Source organism: Schistocerca cancellata, chromosome 9 (genome assembly GCF_023864275.1).
Source record: "Schistocerca cancellata isolate TAMUIC-IGC-003103 chromosome 9, iqSchCanc2.1, whole genome shotgun sequence".
Classification (NCBI taxonomy): Eukaryota; Metazoa; Arthropoda; class Insecta; order Orthoptera; family Acrididae; genus Schistocerca; species Schistocerca cancellata.
Window position 1 is genome coordinate 412,354,417 of NC_064634.1, and position 20,401 is coordinate 412,374,817.

Sequence of the window (20,401 nt, forward strand, 5' to 3'; positions counted from 1 at the left end):
GTACCATCAGCATTGTGAGCAACATCACCAGAGCCAATGCCCAAGGTCGACTGGAAACATTTCAGGTGTAGTTGGTCTTGCCATATGGCTTGACATGGGAAGGTGGGTGCAAAATGTGTGCACGCCTGAAGCACTTCAGACCGTTTGCTCCTGTTGCAGCCTGCCACAATAGCCAGAGCCTAGTGAATGAGGAAGACTGCATGAACGTCTCAAGAATCTGTGATCTCCCTAAGAGAAGAGTGCAATGACGTGCGCATAATTTCAATAGGCCATGAATGCAGCAGTGCCGTGTCATCCAAGAGGCACTTCAGACCTGTGTGTGTGTGTGTGTGTGTGTGTGTGTGTGTGAGAGAGAGAGAGAGAGAGAGAGAGAGAGAGAGAGAGAGAGAGAGAGAGAGATCACTGTCAGAGCCCACCACAGGCCTAAGTATGTTTAAGGTTAGCCGAGCTACACCCAGCATCAGTTCTCCAGGTTTATTACTGCAACTGTATGTGTACATAATTAGTTCCTGCTGAATGTTACTTAAATACTTTGCCCAAGTTATTAAAGCTTCCATGGAGTAAAGTTGTGTTCAGTCTTCCTGTTGTGTTGTACTTCAGGGTTGCCAAAAGTTTTGGGAAATCAGGGAATTCGAACATGCCAGGGAAATCAGGAAATATCTGCGAAATTTGAAAAACAAACACTGGAAAAATCTTGTTTATGTCTCAGTAAATGAAATAGGTTGTTTACTGAGGTGTCGTGCATCGTCGCTGGCTGGGAGCAGCAGGGTATGTGCGCCACTTCCCTAGTCACACATTCTTACTACTTCTCCCCTTTCTATCACTCCCCACAGCTTGCAGTCATTGTTGCCACCACTTCTTGCTGCTTGCCTAGCAAGGCAGCTCAGTGATCATCTTCACACAGTGAGTTGTTACTGATCCTCATTACTATTGATTCTCAGAGTATTCGCAAATTGTCTGTTGCATGGATTGATCAGTGTGGTCTTATTTCATCAGCATGGTGTCTGTGACATGAGAATGGCTGGCCACAAAAGTGGACTCCCATGATGGGCCAAAACTGCAGGCCTTTTTTGTGGGTATCTCTAATGGATCTGGCCTGTCAGGTAGCGGATTTTTGTGGTTTATCTATGGATACAGGAATGCGGTGTTCCTCGGCAGGTCAGAGGCAAGGGTGGTGGATTTCAGGGATTGCGACTGTCTCAACTGCGAGTACATTGTACATTGCGTATAAACATTTTATTTTTTCTAGTAAAGTTTTGACACTTCAAAAGTAGTTTATATGTTAGAAAGTATTGACAATAAGAAGAAGAAAATTGTGGCAGTTGCTGGCAGTTTGTACACTGTGTAGTCATGCATTTATGGAAGAAAAACCACACAATACCTGTAAAATAATAGACATAGAAGTAGGTAATAACTGACAATAAAAAACATAGTAGAACCAACATTTTATTGGAGATCATCTATAATGTTGGTTTACATGACTTTTCGCTGCCTTATAAACTCCTTTCAAGAGGCCTACTTTTTTCTGAAGCTATTTCTGAAATCAGTGAAGATATTTTAAATCTATCTTTTGACTCCAAGGAAATGCGTTATTTCTGTCACCAAACGTGATTTGTTTTATTGAAATAAAATAACATGAGTGGTCTTAATGAAACATAATATACCATGTGGCTTGCTTTCTCCACCTAAAAACAGTTCATTACAAAAGATGTTGGTGTTAGTACATAAGATTTTTGCTCACATGTTTAAAAATACAGAAGTCCTTGCATTTCTTTGTTAACTTATATCTTTGCTTGCCCCTGAGATCTCAAAATTTGTCAGGGAAAAGTGTTAAAACTTGTCTTCAAATCAGGGAAATATCAGGGTAAGTTGTGGCAACCCTTTACTTATATCTAATTACAATAATTACCAACAGGAATTGCTAGAAAAATTCTCTGCATACATGTGCATAGTTATGTCTTATATTCTTTATTTTAGAGAGGCACTAGCAGCTGAAAACAAGTGTTATAGTGTTATATGAGAGAGAACCTTTTTGTGAAAGTAAAATGTAGAATGTAGAAATTAATTTATTTTGCAGGGTTGAACAAACATAAAGAGTAGTAGAAAATGTGATTATTATATGAAATGTACCCCATAAGGAGAAATAGACACACTAGCTTTTTTGTTTTTATTTGTTTATTTTTTCTAAGAAAATTATTTTAATCATTCAGAATTCATTATATTTTTATTGTTACACAGGATAAACAGGAATACTGGTGGGTTTATATCAGTGATCGCAAGAGCCACACTTTACTAACTTCTCCATACCATGTGACAGCTCTTGTGGAGGAAGAGGAAGTGCAGTTAAAATTCACTGCCCCACGATGGCCTGGCATCTACACGTTCACTGTTTGTCTGAAGTCAGATTCGTATCTTGGCTTTGACCAAATGCAGGACATAAAGGTCAGTTCCATACCCAAACTCTATTTTGCAAACATATCTACCACTATATTGCTTATTGAAGAATGATTTTCAGTGAATGATTATGTATTAGATTGTAATTTTTGTTTACTTGAGTAGTGGGACAGTAACGAGAGCAAACCAGATGTTTGTTCATGATATACGTTTCTATTACCCTTCTTTTACTTTCATTGATGTTCATCTCATAAATATTTTCTATTCGGCTTGTCCTTTGCCATCTCCGACAGAATTACAATGTAACCCACAAACTTTAAAAATTTTATTTCTGCCACATGATCTTTAATTCCCTTTCTCAAATTTCTCTTTTGTTTCCTTTACTGCTTGCTCAATGTATTGGCTAATAACACAGGACATATACAACTTTCTCTCATTCCCTTCTCAAAAACTATCTTCCTTTCATATCTGTTTTTCCACCTTTACAACAGCAGTCTGTTTTCGGCATAAGTTGTAGATAAGCAGTTTTGCCCTGTATTTAATTCCTGCTATCCTCAGAATTTCAAAAAATATATTTTCTAGTCAACATTCTAAAAAGATTTTTCTAAATTTGCATTAAATATGGTTTGTATTTCTTCTGTCTGTATTCTAAGAAAAGTCAAAGGATCAGTATTGCTTCATGAGTTCTTAAATACTTGTCCAGAATCAAAATTTATCTTCCTGCAGATCAGGTTCTATCAGTCATTCTATTCTTATGTAGATAATTCATGTAAATATTTTGTGAGCATGACTATTAAAATGTTGGTTGTGCAGTTTTCATCCCTGACAATAACTGCCTTCTTTGGTACAGGGACTATTACATTCGTATTAAAGTCTGAAGGTATTTTGCATGCCTCATATATCCACGAACCATGTTGAACAGGAAAAAATTCACACTGTCTTTGGACATTAATGATTGACTGTGTTAGAAAAATATAACAAATAAAAGACCCTAATCAGTCAGAATGCCGATCAAAAACAGTCATGGCATTATGGAATGTTCATGTGATTGTATGATTAAAATTTAAAATTCAAAATAAAAGAACATGTTGAATAGTCTTGCTTGTCTGGAAGATCTAAATAATTCTGAAGGAATGCTGTTTCACTGTGTCAGATAGTTTATTTTGGCTTTGTTACATTCCATCGTGGATTTTTCATTGTTTGATTGTTATTTTGGCTTACGTATTTCAGTGCTCTTTCAAACTCTGCTCACAATATTGCATCTCTCATCTCATCTTCATTTACTTTCTCTTCTTTCCAGATAATATTGTCTTCACATTTCTTTTGTTTATACATCCCTTCTATTGATTCTTTCCACTTTTCAGCCTTCCCACTTTTGTGTAGCACTGGTTTGCCATCTGAGCTTTTGATATTTTTACACTTGCTTCCATTTTCTCCAAGAGTTTCTTCAGTTTCCCTTTAAGTGAATCTGTCTTGTCGATAGGCAAGCATACTTCTACAGATTTGCATTTCTCCTTTGACCATTACAGTCCTGTAATTTTGCAGTTCCTCTCGGTCTAAATTTTTAAGCATCCGTATCCTCTTTTGCCTGCTTCATTTTCTGTATTTTTGTGTCTTCTCCTTTCATCAATCAAATTTAATAATTCATCTAAAAACAAAGGTGATGTAACTTACCAAACGAAAGCGCTGGCATGTTGATACACACACAAACATACACACAAAATTCAAGCTTTCGCAACCAGTGGTTGCTTCATCAGGAAAGAGGGAAGGAGAGGGAAGGACTAAAGGATAGTGGGTTTTAAGGGAGAGGTTAAGGAGTCATTCCAATCCCAGGAGCGGAAAGACTTACCTTAGGGGGGAAAAAAGGACAGGTATACACTCTCTCTCTCTCTCTCACTCTCTCTCTCTCTCTCTCTCTCTCTCTCTCTCTCTCTCTCTCTCTCACACACACACACACACACACACACACACACACACACACATACATATATATACATCCGCACATACAGACGAAAGCAGACATTTGTAAAGGCCTTTACAAATGTCTGCTTGTGTCTGTGCGGATGGGTGTGTGTGTGTGTGTGTGTGTGTGTGTGTGTGTGTGTGTGAGTGTGAGTGTGAGGGCGCGCGCGCGTATACCTGTCCTTTTTTCCCCCTAAGGTCAGTCTTTCCGCTCCTTGGATTGGAATGACTCCTTACCCTCTCCCTTAAAACCCACATCCTTTCGTCTTTCCCTCTCCTTCCCTCTTTCCTGATGAAGCAACCATTGGTTGCGAAAGCTTGAATTTTGTGTGTATGTTTGTGTTTGTTTGTGTGTCTATCAACATGCCAGTTCTTTCGTTTGGTAAGTTACATCACCTTTGTTTTTAGATATATTTTTCCGATGTGGAATAATTCGTATGTTACCCAACAATTTTTATTGATTCTTGTCATTTCGTCTAGTTGTTCTTCTGCAGCTTTCACAATTGCCAATTGGTGACCAGTAGCAGTTGGTATTAACTCCGTGCACTGGCTCCTCAGATCATCTGAGCCTATTTCTGTCAGTTTTGCCTGATGTTCCCTTTGGAACTATCAATTACTTCTGGCATTGTCATCCCATGCAGGTTCTATCTACTTAGTTTTCTATTTTGTATTGTTTCTTTGGCTTTAAAATGCATTTCATAACTTATAAATTACAGTCAGATCCCACATATGACTTGGGAAATGTTTTACAGTTTAAAATATGGTTTCTAAATCTCTGTCATACCACTACCAGGGTGTATACACTTTGGGACAACTAGGAAATTCAGGAAACACCTAGGAATTTTTTCATCTGGGAGAAGACTGGGAAAAACCTGGGAATTTTTTAGAATTCTGGGAATTTTTCATTGTTTTAGTTTTTAGTCAAATTTTTGTAATTTTGGCTGGAAAGAACTGATACTCTAACATAGAGTTTTACTGTAGCCCATTACTGCAAGATGTTGCAGCAATAAAACATAAACGAGAGAAAAACATCAATATAAAACTAAAGTTGCAAAGAAAATACACTGTTTTCAAGAACAAAACACAGTGCAGACACAAATGTCCACCGACAGTAAAATTTGTGAAAGGTTTTAAGACAAAGACAATGAAATACTTCTTAACAGCAAACTGGTTTCGATGAGCGTGGCTTCAAAAATGTTTAAATTAGGTTGGTTTGAGCAGTTGCCAGTGGGCTCATGTGAGTGTGCAGAGCTGAAATCTCTTATTAGCAGAACCTTCTCCTGCATCTCACTGCCGGAAGTGTGACAGTATAAGCAGTAGCTGCAAGTAGCAACGTGTTACCCAGAAAAATTATTTTTGCACACCTGTGCTGCCAGATTTGTGCTTGCACAGAGCAGTCAGAATTGTAAGTGGGAGAAGTCTCCATGTGACCTGCATTCACATTTCTTGATTTTGCTATTTTGTCTTTGTTTAGAGCTCTTGCATCAAATGAAAACAAAATGGATTTCTGGGGCTGGGAGCTACCAAATAATTTAAAATACATTAACATAACTATGGAAGACTCAAATATGTTATTAGTTCAAGTTCCCTGGTTTTATTTTATTTCCACATTATTGGCCACCAAACATTAATTGCTTTGCAGAACAATGAAGGTATTTTTGTTGGTTTGCTAAAGAAACTTTGTTTTTATTAATCTTTTCCACAGAGGGAGTCAGTTCATTCGAAACAAAGCATTTCATTTCATACTATTAGCTAGTTTCAACTGTTCTGTGAATTTCAAGTGCACATTTTCATTTTATTACACATATTATGTCATAATAATGTTACACAATAATAAAGAACCAAACATGAGGTAATATAGTAATGGTACTCCAAGAAACTTGGCTTTCCGAAAACCATACTAAAAAGCTTTAACAGAATTTTACCTATCTGTCTTCCATGAAACACAATGCTTTTTGATTACAAGACATGTTTCAACATCTGTCTCGCACCTCCTCTAGGTTTGACATTATTTTTTCATTTGTGTTGTTTATGTGCAAGAAATTTGTATTCCTACTTACTAGGTTTTTGCAGTGCTATTTGGATGTTAGTTTGATCGGAAATGCTGCATACCAGTATTCAAGGGTACAAATAAAACAAAAATCTACGTTAAAGTCACCACATAAGAAAATATTAGGGCACTTTGAGCTGTAGAGTCTAGTTTTGAAACGATTATTGTGCCAAGGACTGCTTTCTAATTTCCATTCCTTTTCTGGATAAGATATGATAAAAGCAATGGTTCTAAGTACAATAAGTCCATATGTCCCCCATGAACAACATGCACTGTTGCATATGATCATTTGATGTCCACTCACACACAAAGTTGCAAACAAAAATGCAACAAAAGGTGTATGAGCAGAGTGTTATTGTACCTGTGCATGTGCAGTAACGCCTGTCTTCTGGTGCTCTTTGGCAACTGCTTGAAATGAACCAATTTCTAACATGTTGTGGGAAAATGTTGTGAGTGGTAATTTGAGAAGCATTACTTTCAAAGTAAATTTTACTTGTGCGAATGTGTTATGAGTTTCTTAAACCACAGAGTGTTTGACTCTCATTCATAACTTAACTATCTGAGGACCAGCCACTTAGAAAAAGACCAGACATTTATGTCATCATTTAAAATTTTACTGGCGCATATGTGTTTGATAGATCTTACAGGATACAAAAAAAGACCAATATTGTATGTGAAAGCTTAGCTTTTCTTGTAACTATGCTGTATGCTCTAAATATGATGCTGGCAATAATCAGAGCAAAATGCCTCGGACCTTTGGAGGTGACGGAGTCCCACCTCTAACTGACAAACCAGGGACTCCTAAGATACGACTTGGCAAACAAATGGTAATGAGATGGGGAGCTATTAATATCAATGGGGGCTACTCTGGGAAGAAGGTAGAGCTGGCAGAGGCTGCAAGTAAGATGGGGCTGGACGTTTTAGCTGTTAGTGACATTCGGGTAAGGGGTGAGAAAGAAGAGGAAGTGGGAGAATACAAGGTCTACCTGTCAGGCGTCAAAGCAGGAATAGCACGATGGGGTGTAGGGCTTTACATCAGGAAAGAAATGGAACCCAGCGTAGTTGCAATAAGGTATGTAAACGAACGACTGATGTGGATAGATTTGACAGTGTCTAGCAAGAAAATTAGGATTGTGTCAGTATATTCGCATTGTGAAGGGACAGATCAAGATAAGATGGATAGTTTTTATGAGGCACTCAGTGATGTAGTTGTTAGAGTAAAGGACAAGGACAGTGTTCTGCTCATGGGTGATTTTTAACTCCAGGATTTGAAATCGAACAGAAGGGTATGAAAAGGTTATGGGTAAATTTGGAGAGGATATGGAGGCCAACAGGAACGGGAAACAACTCTTGGATTTCTGTGCCAGTATGGGCTTAGTAATCACAAACTCCTTTTTTAAACATAAGAACATTCACCGGTATACTTGGGAAGACAGGGGAACCCGATCTGTCATTGACTATATAATAACAGATCAGGAATTCAGGAAGGCTGTGTGGGACACACGAGTATTCAGGGGATTCTTTGATGACACTGATCATTATTTAATCTACAGTGAAATTGGGATTGTGAGGTCGAAAGTGCAGGAGGTCAGGTCCATATGTAGGAGGATAAGAGTGGAGAAACTTCAGGATAAGGAAATCAGGCACAAGTACATAACAGCGATCTCAGAAAGGTACAAATTAGTTGAATGTAGTCAATTACAGTCATTGGAAAAGGAATGGACAAGGTACAGGGACACAGTACTAGAAGTGGCCAAAGAATGTCTTGGAACAGTAGTGTGTAAAAGTAGAATGAAGCAAACAGCTTGGTGGAATGATACAATCAAGGCAGCCTGTAAAAGGAAAAAGAAGGCGTATCAAAAATGGCTACATACCAGAACCCAGGTAGACAGAGAAAGTTATGTTGAAGAAAGAAACAAAGCCAAACAGATAATTGCAGCATCCAAGAAGAAATCATGGGAAGACTTTGGAAACAGGCTGGAGACTATGGGTCAAGCTGCTGGAAAACCATTCTGGAGTGTAATTAGCAGTCTTCGAAAGGGAGGTAAGAAGGAAATGACAAGTATTTTGGACAGGTCAGGAAAACTGCTGGTGAATCCTGTGGATGCCTTGGGCAGATGGAGGGAATATTTTGAAGAGTTGCTCAATGTAGGTGAAAATGCGATCAGTAATGTTTCAGATTTCGAGGTAGAATGGGATAGGAATGATGATGGAAATAGGATCACATTTGAGGAAGTGGAAAAAATGGTCAATAGATTGCAGTGCAATAAAGCGGTTGGGGTGGATGAAATTAAGTCGGAACTCATCAAATACAGTGGAATGTCAGGTCTTAAATGGCTACACAGGATAATTGAAATGGCCTGGGAGTCGGGACAGGTTCCATCAGACTGGACAAAAGCAGTAATCACACCAATCTTTAAACAGGGAAACAGAAAAGATTGTAACAACTACAGAGGTATCTCTTTAATCAGCGTTGTGGGTAAAATCTTCGCAGGTATTATTGAAAGGGAAGTGCGAGTATTAGTTGAGGACCAATTGGATGAAAATCAGTGTGGGTTTAGGCCTCTTAGAGGTTGTCAGGACCAGATCTTTAGCTTACGGCAAATAATGGAGAAGTGTTATGAGTGGAACAGGGAATTGTATCTATGCTTTATAGATCTAGAAAAGGCATATGACCGGGTTCCTAGGAGGAAGTTATTGTCTGTTCTACAAGATTATGGAATAGGAGGCAAACTTTTGCAAGCAATTAAAGGTCTTTACATGGATAGTCAGGCAGCAGTTAGAGTTGACGGTAAACTGAGTTCATGGTTCAGAGTAGTTTCAGGAGTAAGACAAAGCTGCAACCTGTCTCCACTGTTGTTCATATTATTTATGGATCATATGTTGAAAACAATAGACTGGCTGGGTGAGATTAAGATATGTGAACACAAAATAAGCAGTCTTGCATATGCGGATGACTTAGTTGTGATGGCAGATTCGATTGAAAGTTTGCAAAGTAATATTTCAGAGCTAGATCAGAAATGTAAGGACTATGGTATGAAGATTAGCATCTCCAAAACGAAAGTAATGTCAGTGGGAAAGAAATATAAACGGATTGAGTGCCAAATAGGAGGAACAAAGTTAGAACAGGTGGACGGTTTCAAGTACTTAGGATGCATATTCTCACAGGATGGCAACATAGTGAAAGAACTGGAAGCGAGGTGTAGCAAAGCTAATGCAGTGAGCGCTCAGGTACGATCTACTCTCTTCTGCAAGAAGGAAGTCAGTACTAAGACTAAGTTATCTGTGCACCGTTCAATCTTTTGACCAACTTTGTTGTATGGGAGCGAAAGCTGGGTGGATTCAGGTTACCTTATCAACAAGGTTGAGGTTACGGATATGAAAGTAGCTAGGGTGATTGCAGGTACTAGTAGATGGGAACAATGGCAGGAGGGTGTCCACAATGAGGAAATCAAAGAAAAACTGGGAATGAACTCTATAGATGTAGCAGTCAGGGCGAACAGGCTTAGATGGTGGGGTCATGTTACACGCATGGGAGAAGCAAGGTTACCCAAGAGACTCATGGATTCAGCAGTAGAGGGTAGGAGGAGTCGGGGCAGACCGAGGAGAAGGTACCTGGATTCGGTTAAGAATGATTTTGAAGTAATAGGTTTAACATCAGAAGAGGCACCAATGTAAGCACTGAATAGGGGATCATGGAGGAACTGTATAAGGGGGGCTATGCTCCAGACTGAACGCTGAAAGGCATAATCAGTCTTAAATGATGATGATGATGATGATGATGATGCTGTGTGTTCATGTTACTTAAGTGATGTTGCTATTGGCTGACTATATTACATGTTCTATCCTCTGTGTATCTGCTGTCATTTGCTGGCAAGATAATGTGATGTGAGCTATGATTGGCTGACAAAAGCGCATTGCAATCTCAATTCAGTGCTTAAGAAAGTAATGTGCTGTGTTTAGTGGAATTCATATTTATATTTTTGTATTGCGAAAATATGCAAAGTATGTGTTGTTGCGCATCAAAGATCTGTCCAAAATGTTTTTTGCTGGGTTTAGTTTCCTAAAGTGACGCGAAGTTCTACACCACTGTATAAAACCTTCACTGTTCTAAGGATTGATAATTTTCACAATTTCAAGGCAAAGTGTATTGCCATTTAACACGAGAAAGTGTATTTTCACCTTGGAAAATGTGTATTTTCACCTGGGAAAAGGTGTATTTTTAACTGGGGAATGCTGGAAATATTTATATTTTTTCCCCCACGTTCACACCCTGATTACGTAATCTGTTTAAAACCCTTCTGGTGTATCCATGAATTTTCAGAATGCACTACCTTTTTGTCATGATGCTTAAATGAAATGTTAGCAATGGTAAAACTGAGCTCTGTACAAAATTCTACTACACTCCCTATCATTTTGTCCCCCAGATTGAATTCCAGTTCTCCATCGCAGTTAAATTTTTGTTTGCATTAATGGAATGAATAATTTCTGTTGTCTCATCACAGACTTGTTTTAAATCTCATAATCACCTGTAGCACTAGTAGAAACTAATACATGAAATATAATACCTACTCACACATCCGTAAGAGGACAATGCATGTATGCTACAACAGTTTCCAAAATCAGAGCTTGCTGAAACGCCCTAGAAGTTCTAGTCCTATTTAGACCAATGAGCAGACTGAAACATTCCTTCCAGTGTATGTTATCAGTCTGGTTTTGAAAGAGAAGGCAACATGCAGAAATGTGGAATATTAAATGCTGCATTTGAAAAAGCAATACCCACTTCCATACCACTGCTTGACCACCACACAAATTCATAAATCAGTTATACTTATTGTCAGGCTATTGCAAGATCCTAGGGCATATATTACAGATCAGAAAGTTCACTGCTGGGGAGGGGGGGGGGGGGGGGGGTAAACAGCGCAACATTCATTATAGGCTACAATTGTGTCCCATTGACCAGTATGTATTATTGTTGAATAGCTTCAGCAATTTGAATGGGGTAACATTGTAGTTCTATAGGAAGCTGGACGGGCACGTCGACAGATTGGTGTGTGTGTTGACCACAGTGTATCAGTTGTGTGTCACTGCTTTCAACAATGGTGTGTGGAACATTCCCACACTAGTGGACTAGATTCTGAACATCTGCATAGGACAGATGCACGCCAAGATCGACTCATTGTGTGTGCAGTGGTGGCTGACCGAACATCATCCAAGAATGAAATCCACACACATGTTGCACCTGCTGTGGCATCAGAGACCATCTGGAACTCTCTGCTTGCAGCAGGATTAAGGTCATATGTGCCCCTCTCCAGTCTGCCACTAACACCGTGACGCTGCCAGTCGTGGATACCCAGGTGATGCAAAAGAATTGACTGGAGTGTGGGATGGTGCTTCATTGTCTTCAGTGATGGGAGGGGGTTCAGTGAGTATGCAAGTGGTTGACATACATGCGTATTTGATGGACCTGGTGAGCTGTCTATTCCAGAGTGTATTTGCCATAACACACAGGTCCCATGCAAGGCTTCTTGGTGTAGAGGGGCATCAGCTTTAACTCGCAGTCAAATTTGGTGCTCCTGCAGGGTAAAGCAACCAGTACCTGCTACAGTGCATGGCTGTTATCCCCGTACCACTGCCATTTCTTCGATAGGAAGGTGATGTGCTTTTTCAGCAGGACAGTGCGTATCCGCATACTGCCGCTGTGCTGCATCAATAGAAGCATTATTGTCTTGGCCAGCAAGATCACCAAATCTCTCAACAGTTGATAATGTATGGGACACGGTGAAGTGGTAACTTACATGGAAAAACCATTGCTGAACTGCAACAAAAGGGACTGTGACAATCTATAACAGAATCCCATATATTCAGACACCCTAAATATTTAAAAATTGTTTGAAGTAGTAGCACACTGTTAAATGCAATGTACATTCTTGTGGAGTATTTTTTTCATATTTGTATTTTCTAAAATTATAATCTGCCATTGTAGGAGGTGTAATATAAGGTATTGCTCATGATAAAATTAATAACATGGAGACGTTTCGGATTCTCAAATCGGAATCTATGGAGAGAAGGCGATGTTCTCTTCAAGGAATGCTGTTGAGAAAATTTAGAGAATCAGCATTTGAAGCTTACTGCAGAATAATCCTAGTGCTGCCAACCTACATTTAGCTTAAGAACCAGCAAAATAATGTTAAAGAAATTAGGGCCTGTATGGAGGCATATATGCAGTAATGTTTCCCTCTTTCTATTTGAGAGAAATGACCAGTAGTGGTACAACATACCCTCTGCAACATACCGTATGGTGGCTTACTGAGAATGTAGATGATGATGATGATGATGATAATGATAATAATAATAATAATAATTGTTCTAGATTTTGTAGTAATATACATAATTAATTCTTTGCAGCTGGATGTGAAAGAAGCTCCTGAAATACCAACAGAGCATCCTCAGTGGGAAATGTCAGATGAGGAGGAAGATGAACAAGAGGCTGAAGGAAGTGATGTGTCAGAGTTCACAACAGATGAGGATGTTGAAGATGACCAGGATTAACACAGTTTCAGGACAGATAGTACAGGTAAGAAGTGTGTGTGAGAGGGAGAGAGAGAGAGAGAGAGAGAGAGAGAGAGAGAGAGAGAGAGAGCACGCATGTACATTTTATTTTTTATACTGTACTTGTCAGTCTAATCATCTGTTTTAAAACAGAAGAAAATCTGAAATATGATTGACGATCTTAATGTGACAGACTTTTGTCATAGTGTCATAATACCATCTACCATTTACTGAGAGGAAATGTCATTAAGATATCTGAAACATGGTAAATCTTCAAGGTTCATAGGATGCATTTATCATTTATTCAGTAGTAAATGATATTGAGTGCTGGCACAAGGCCTGTGAGCCTACCTTGGCAGGAATCATACCTGGACCACAATCCCCATGTTATATAAAAAGTGTTTTATCATTGCACTTCATTTGAGTTTTCGATTTACACTAAGTTTGTAACTCAAACACTTAAGATGAAATATGTGCAGGACCCTTAAAATTTAATTGTCCTCGGTCACAGGAATGCTGTAACAGGGGAAGGTGCAGAAGGCAAAATTATCGATGTATATAGGCAGAATGAAACAAATGAGTGAGTAGAGAGGCTTCTAAATTTCTACAGTAGTTTTATGTGGTTGAAATCAGCAAATGCTATCCTCAAGAATCACAAGAGGATAAGGTGAATAAAGCTGTGGTTAACATGAAAGTTGGTACTTTCACTATATACTATGACACAGCACTATACTAGGTGTAGTCCTATTGTAGGTGTTAAGCTGTTGCCTTCCTCTGACCTCTGAACTGGCTCACCCAGCCAGTTATAGTGGGACCTAAAATTTAACATTAAATTAACAAATTAACCATGGTACAGTTTGACATTTTTCCACATTGACAAACATTTCCAGAGGTGAAAAGAGAGACAAAAGTCCTAGGACAAACCAGGGTAGTTAACCAATGAACCACTCGAGAATAATGTATGCAGTAAAGTGGCAGGAGAGGGATGAATATATTACTAGATTACACACTAGCTATACAACGGTTTATAAATAATAGTGGACTGCAGTGCACACCTAAGTGTAGACAATAAATCAGATCATAACCTAGTATTACTGAACAGTTAGCTGAAATCCAAATGTAGTATATGAAGAAGTGGAACACTTAATGTTTAGAATAGAAAATGTTTAGAATGAAACAAAATGGGAATTCTCAGAGGCAGTGTCCAGTAAAAGTACCAATACTAGTTCAACTTAAGTTCAGTGTTATACAATGTATAATGAAAGCAGAGGCACAAAAGCCGCAGAAATCACTAAAAATTCTCCGTCTTATTGATCAAGGTCAAAAATAGATTGCTAAGAAATGAAAGTAATGGATTAAATGAAAATGAATGTGAGACATATAAATAGAACAATGGAAGATCCAGGATGAAATAATGACAGTGTTATGAAAAGGATAGATTGCTACTGACCATACAGTGGAAATGTTGAGTCACAGACAGGCACAACAAAAAGACTACTACACATGTAAGCTTTAAGACAGGAGGCCTTCTTCTGAAACAGGTAACACACACACGCGCACACACACACACACACACACACACACACACACACACACACACACACACACACACACACGACCAACCACTGGCTCTGGCTACTGTTTCTGTAAGATGCAATCTGTTGTTATCCTACTTTAATGTGCTTTGTAGATTGTTCACTGTTTGCATAGGTTTATTTGCTTTTTTATAATTTTTCTTATGTTATTGTGTCTGTAATGTTATTGTAATGTAATTTTATTAACATGCCAGTTGTCTTTTGCTGTTGGCACTGCTCCTTATGTAAATGCCACCAGGGCATAAGTTTCCTGCTGGCTTGTCTATGTTGTGACTCGCCGATCTTTCAAAGTGCCGCTGCGCAGTTACGCGTGTCCTCTACATGCAGCGCTGTCTGCCAGCCATGCAGCAGCAGCGCCACCTAAGCGGCCAGCCAGTCAGCGGACGCTAGACTCTGACTCAGTTATGATTTGACTGTTAAAGTGTAGACACATCCTACTCTGTTTACTTGATCTGTGACTTTCATGTATTGCGTCTTCCTTGAAATATATTTGTTCAACTTGAAGTTATAACAGTCTATTCTTTCCTGTTAGGTGTCCATTTGTGTGTATAATGCACATCTACCTTAGATTTTACATGGATCATTTTTACTGTTGATAAGATTCCATATTATTTATATGGATCATTTTATTGTTGTCTAAGCCCTATGAACATCCCCCCGCCCATGAACCATGGACCTTGTCGTTGGTGAGGCTTGCGTGCCTCAGCGATACAGATAGCCGTACCGTAGGTACAACCACAACGGAGGGGTATCTGTTGAGAGGCCAGACAAACGTGTGGTTCCTGAAGAGGGGCAGCAGCCTTTTCAGTAGTTGCAAGGGCAACAGTCTGGATGATTGACTGATCTGGCCGTGTAACAATAACCAAAACAGCCGTGCTGTGCTGGTACTGCGAATGGCTGAACGCAAGGGGAAACTACGGCCATAATTTTTCCCGAGGGCATGCAGCTTTACTGTATGATTAAATGATGATGGCGTCCTCTTGGGTAAAATATTCCGGAGGTAAAATAGTCCCCCATTCGGATCTCCGGGCGGGGACTACTCAAGAGGATGTCGTTATCAGGAGAAAGAAAACTGGCGTTCTACGGATCGGAGCGTGGAATGTCAGATCCCTTAATCGGGTGGGAAGGTTAGAAAATTTAAAAAGGGAAATGGATAGGTTAAAGTTAGATATAGTGGGAATTAGTGAAGTTCGGTGGCAGGATGAACAAGACTTCTGGTCAGGTGACTACAGGGTTATAAACACAAAGTCAAACAGGGGTAATGCAGGAGTAGGTTTAATAATGAATAGGAAAATAGGAATGCGGGTAAGCTACTACAAACAGCATAGTGAACGCATTATTGTGGCCAAGATAGACACGAAGCCCACACCTACTACAGTAGTACAAGTTTATATGCCAACTAGCTCTGCAGGTGACGAAGAAATTGAAGAAATGTATGATGAAATAAAAGAAATTATTCAGGTAGTGAAGGGAGACGAAAATTTAATATTCATGGGTGACTGGAATTCGAGTGTAGGAAAAGGGAGAGAAGGAAACGTAGTAGGTGACTATGGATTGGGGCTAAGAAATGAAAGAGGAAGCCGCCTAGTAGAATTTTGCACAGAGCACAACTTAATCATAGCTAACACTTGGTTTAAGAATCATGATAGAAGGTTGTATACATGGAAGAACCCTGGAGATACTAAAAGATATCAGATAGATTACATAATGGTAAGACAGAGATTTAGGAACCAGGTTTTAAATTGTAAGACATTTCCAGGGGCAGATGTGGACTCTGACCACAATCTATTGGTTATGACCTGTAGATTAAAACTGAAGAAACTGCAAAAAGGTGGGAATTTAAGGAGATGGGACCTGGATAAACTGAAAGAACCAGAGGTTGTACAGAGTTTCAGGGAGAGCATAAGGGAACAATTGACAGGAATGGGGGAAAGAAATACAGTAGAAGAAGAATGGGTAGCTTTGAGGGATGAAGTAGTGAAGGCAGCAGAGGATCAAGTAGGTAAAAAGACGAGGCCTAGGAGAAATCCTTGGGTAACAGAAGAAATATTGAATTTAATTGATGAAAGGAGAAAATATAAAAATGCAGTAAATGAAGCAGCCAAAAAGCAATACAAACGTCTCAAAAATGAGATCGACAGGAAGTGCAAAATGGCTAAGCAGGGATGGCTAGAGGACAGATGTAAGGATGTAGAGGCTTATCTCACTAGGGGTAAGATAGATGCTGCCTACAGGAAAATTAGAGACCATTGGAGATAAGAGAAACACTTGTATGAACATCAAGAGCTCAGATGGAAACCCAGTTCTAAGCAAAGAAGGGAAAGCAGAAAGGTGGAAGGAGTATATAGAGGGTCTATACAAGGGCAATGTACTTGAGGACAGTATTATGGAAATGGAAGAGGATGTAGATGAAGATGAAATGGGAGATACGATACTGCGTGAAGAGTTTGACAGAGCACTGAAAGACCTGAGTCGAAACAACGCCCCCGGAGTAGACAACATTCCATTGGAACTACTGACGGCCTTGGGAGAGCCAGTTCTGACAAAACTCTACCATCTGGTGAGCAAGATGTACGAAACAGGCGAAATACCCTCAGACTTCAAGAAGAATATAATAATTCCAATCCCAAAGAAAGCAGGTGTTGACAGATGTGAAAATTACCGAACAATCAGTTTAATAAGCCACAGCTGCAAAATACTAACACGAATTCTTTACAGACAAATGGAAAAACTAGTAGAAGCCGACCTCGGGGAAGATCAGTTTGGATTCCGTAGAAATACTGGAACACGTGAGGCAATACTGACCTTACGACTTATCTTAGAAGAAAGATTAAAGAAAGGCAAACCTATGTTTCTAGCATTTGTAGACTTAGAGAAAGCTTTTGACAATGTTGACTGGAATACTCTCTTTCAAATTCTAAAGGTGGCAGGGGTAAAATACAGGGAGCGAAAGGCTATTTACAATTTGTACAGAAACCAGATGGCAGTTATAAGAGTCGAGAGACATGAAAGGGAAGCAGTGGTTGGGAAGGGAGTAAGACAGGGTTGTAGCCTCTCCCCGATGTTATTCAATCTGTATATTGAGCAAGCAGTAAAGGAAACAAAAGAAAAATTCGGAGTAGGTATTAAAATCTATGGAGAAGAAATAAAAACTTAGAGGTTCGCTGATGACATTGTAATTCTGTCAGAGACAGCAAAGGACTTGGAAGAGCAGTTGAAAGGAATGGATGGTGTCTTGAAGGGAGGATATAAGATGAACATCAACAAAAGCAAAACGAGGATAATGGAATGTAGTCGTGTTAACTCGGGTGATGCTGAGGGAATTAGATTAGGAAATGAGACACTTAAAGTAGTAAAGGAGTTTTGCTAGTTGGGGAGCAAAATAACTGATGATGGTTGAAATAGAGAGGATATAAAATGTAGACTGGCAATGGGAAGGAAAGCGTTTCTGAAGAAGAGAAATTTGTTAACATCGAGTATAGATTTAAGTGTCAGGAAGTCATTTCTGAAAGTATTTGTATGGAGTGTAGCCATTTATGGAAGTGAAACATGGACGGTAAATACTTTGGACAAGAAGAGAATAGAAGCTTTCGAAATGTGGTGCTACAGAATAATGCTGAAGATTAGATGGGTAGATCACATAACTAATGAGGGAGTATTGAATAGGATTGGGGAGAAGAGAAGTTTGTGGCACAACGTGACCAGAAGAAGGGATCGGTTGGTAGGACATGTTCTGAGGCATCAAGGGATCACCAATTTAGTATTGGAGGGTAAAAATCGTAGGGGGAGACCAAGAGATGAATACACTAAGCAGATTCAGAAGGATGTAGGTTGCAGTAGGTACTGGGAGATGAAGAAGCTTGCACAGGATAGAGTAGCATGGAGAGCTGCATCAAACCAGTCTCAGGACTGAAGACCACAACAACAACAAGCCCTAGGACTGTTTCTCTTTTCATGCAATATGTAACATTTAAGTTTATTTTATATTTCCACTATATGTAATTTTTGATGTTTCCTTTTTCTGTGAATATAACTTCCATGTATTGTTGTAATATATCCTATTTGTAGGTGTTGTTACTTCTTCTCAGTAAGACAGGTTACATCTGTTGAAACCTAGGTAAAGGTTTGAATAAACTTTTGACATGCAACTGGTTGGCTGTATGATTCCCATAGTATCCATGCAGGATTTTGTTACACAGTAATAAAACATTCTAGTTCTGTAGAAGAATTTTGAAAGTTGCCTGGATGGGTAGAACGATGAATGTCAGTGGGCTGGAGTGAAGGAATGGAAAAAAGTTTGATGAATACAGAAGAAAACTTAACTAGATGGGTTGTACTTTGAGATATGATGAGTTATGTGTGCTATTTTGAAGATACAGTCAAGGGGTAAATTGCTAAGGATAAATCGACCTTGTTGGAAAGCCAGTGTTTGGATTAATGAGTTGAAAGGAGGAGGAATAATCTCAAATAAAACACAGAACTCTCATATAATTAAACATAAACAGCATAGAATGCATTTGTCTAACTGAATAGCTGCCATAATAACACTTGAGAGCACAGAAAAAGTAAACAAATTGTCTATTCCTCCAGTAAAACACCAAGCAGTAGATAGGGTAACATAGTGGATCGACACAAAAGATGGTAAAGTGTCAAACCTTTAGAATTAGATATTTCTCATGTTTCTCACTATAGTATTAGAGGCAACACAAAAAAGATATTGATAAAAGTGAGTCTTAATTGAAAAAAATTATTGAGAACAATCACTAAAAGATAACATCACAAAAAATGGAAATGATCGTATGGCGTCAGTGGCCGGGAGTTCCCAGGCGGGAAGTTCGGCTGCCAAGTGCAAGTCTTATTGAGTGCGACGCCACATTGGGTGACTTGCGCATCAACAATGGGGATGAAATGATGATGATGATGATGATGATGATGACAGCACAACACCCAGTCCCTGAGGGGAAAAAATCTCCCACCCCAGCCTGGAATTGAACCCGGGCCCCCATGCGTGGCCTTCCAATGCGCTGACCATTCAGCTAATGGGGCAGACATTACATCACAAAGTGGACCAGAAGGGAAACAAATAATTGAAAGCAAGTTTTGAAAAAAATCCAAATTAAAATTTAAAATACTACGCCAGCAGAGAGGGCATAAAGATTTTCTTTAGATTATAGGAAGACAAATGCCAAACTCATTTGGCAAATACTCTAATAATCAATGCAAGAGGAACTGTTGACATGGCTGCAAAGTTCTCTGTAGGTGATTAACAGGAGGAGGAAAGCTCTTTTAGCAATGAATACTCCAGTTATCGTTTATCTCTACACAGTCAGAGTACACCTCCATTCCTTAGCACAGTTCATTAAAATAACAATCAGAAAGGCTGCCCAGCACATAACCTTAAGCACTGTTGATAGTAACATACAAAAATAGATCACAGCACTCACAGTATTCCGAACCAGAGGTTCCTTCTTCAGAGAGGAAAGAAGAATTGGTTTTTAAAGAAAGGCATCAATTTTTCATCATAAGATTGTTCCCCATACTGGCTTGAAGCAAAGTGTTTTCAACTACACTTTTGTCTGTTTCATTCAGATTGCATTTATGATTGTAATGTTTGTGTTTATTTTCTGTAATTTCACACATAAATACACATCATTTCATGATTTGTAGAATTTCTTGCCCAGTTTGTTGTGTTTGTTGCCGGGTGTGGAATATTTTGATCTAGAAAATATTTTGTTTTGGCTGTGTTGTCTGCTTCCCAGTGTAATTTACATTTTTTGTTCTGTTATTGTTGGATCTGTTATTTCACTCATTGCTGAATGTCATTTTTCATCTGCCTATATTATTATTC

The 20,401-nt window shown here is 39.0% G+C and overlaps 1 protein-coding gene across 1 annotated transcript in view; it reads left to right on the top strand.

Annotated features, from left to right (window-relative positions):
• Nucleotides 1-20,401, top strand: part of LOC126101458 (translocation protein SEC63 homolog) — a 173,193-nt gene that overhangs the window by 151,257 nt on the left and 1,535 nt on the right. The window contains exons 16-17 of the mRNA XM_049912111.1: nt 2,239-2,442; nt 12,815-12,983. Of these exons, the coding sequence (XP_049768068.1) occupies nt 2,239-2,442; nt 12,815-12,958 (348 nt within the window). The 3' untranslated portion in view covers nt 12,959-12,983. The remainder of the gene's footprint in view (nt 1-2,238; nt 2,443-12,814; nt 12,984-20,401) is intronic.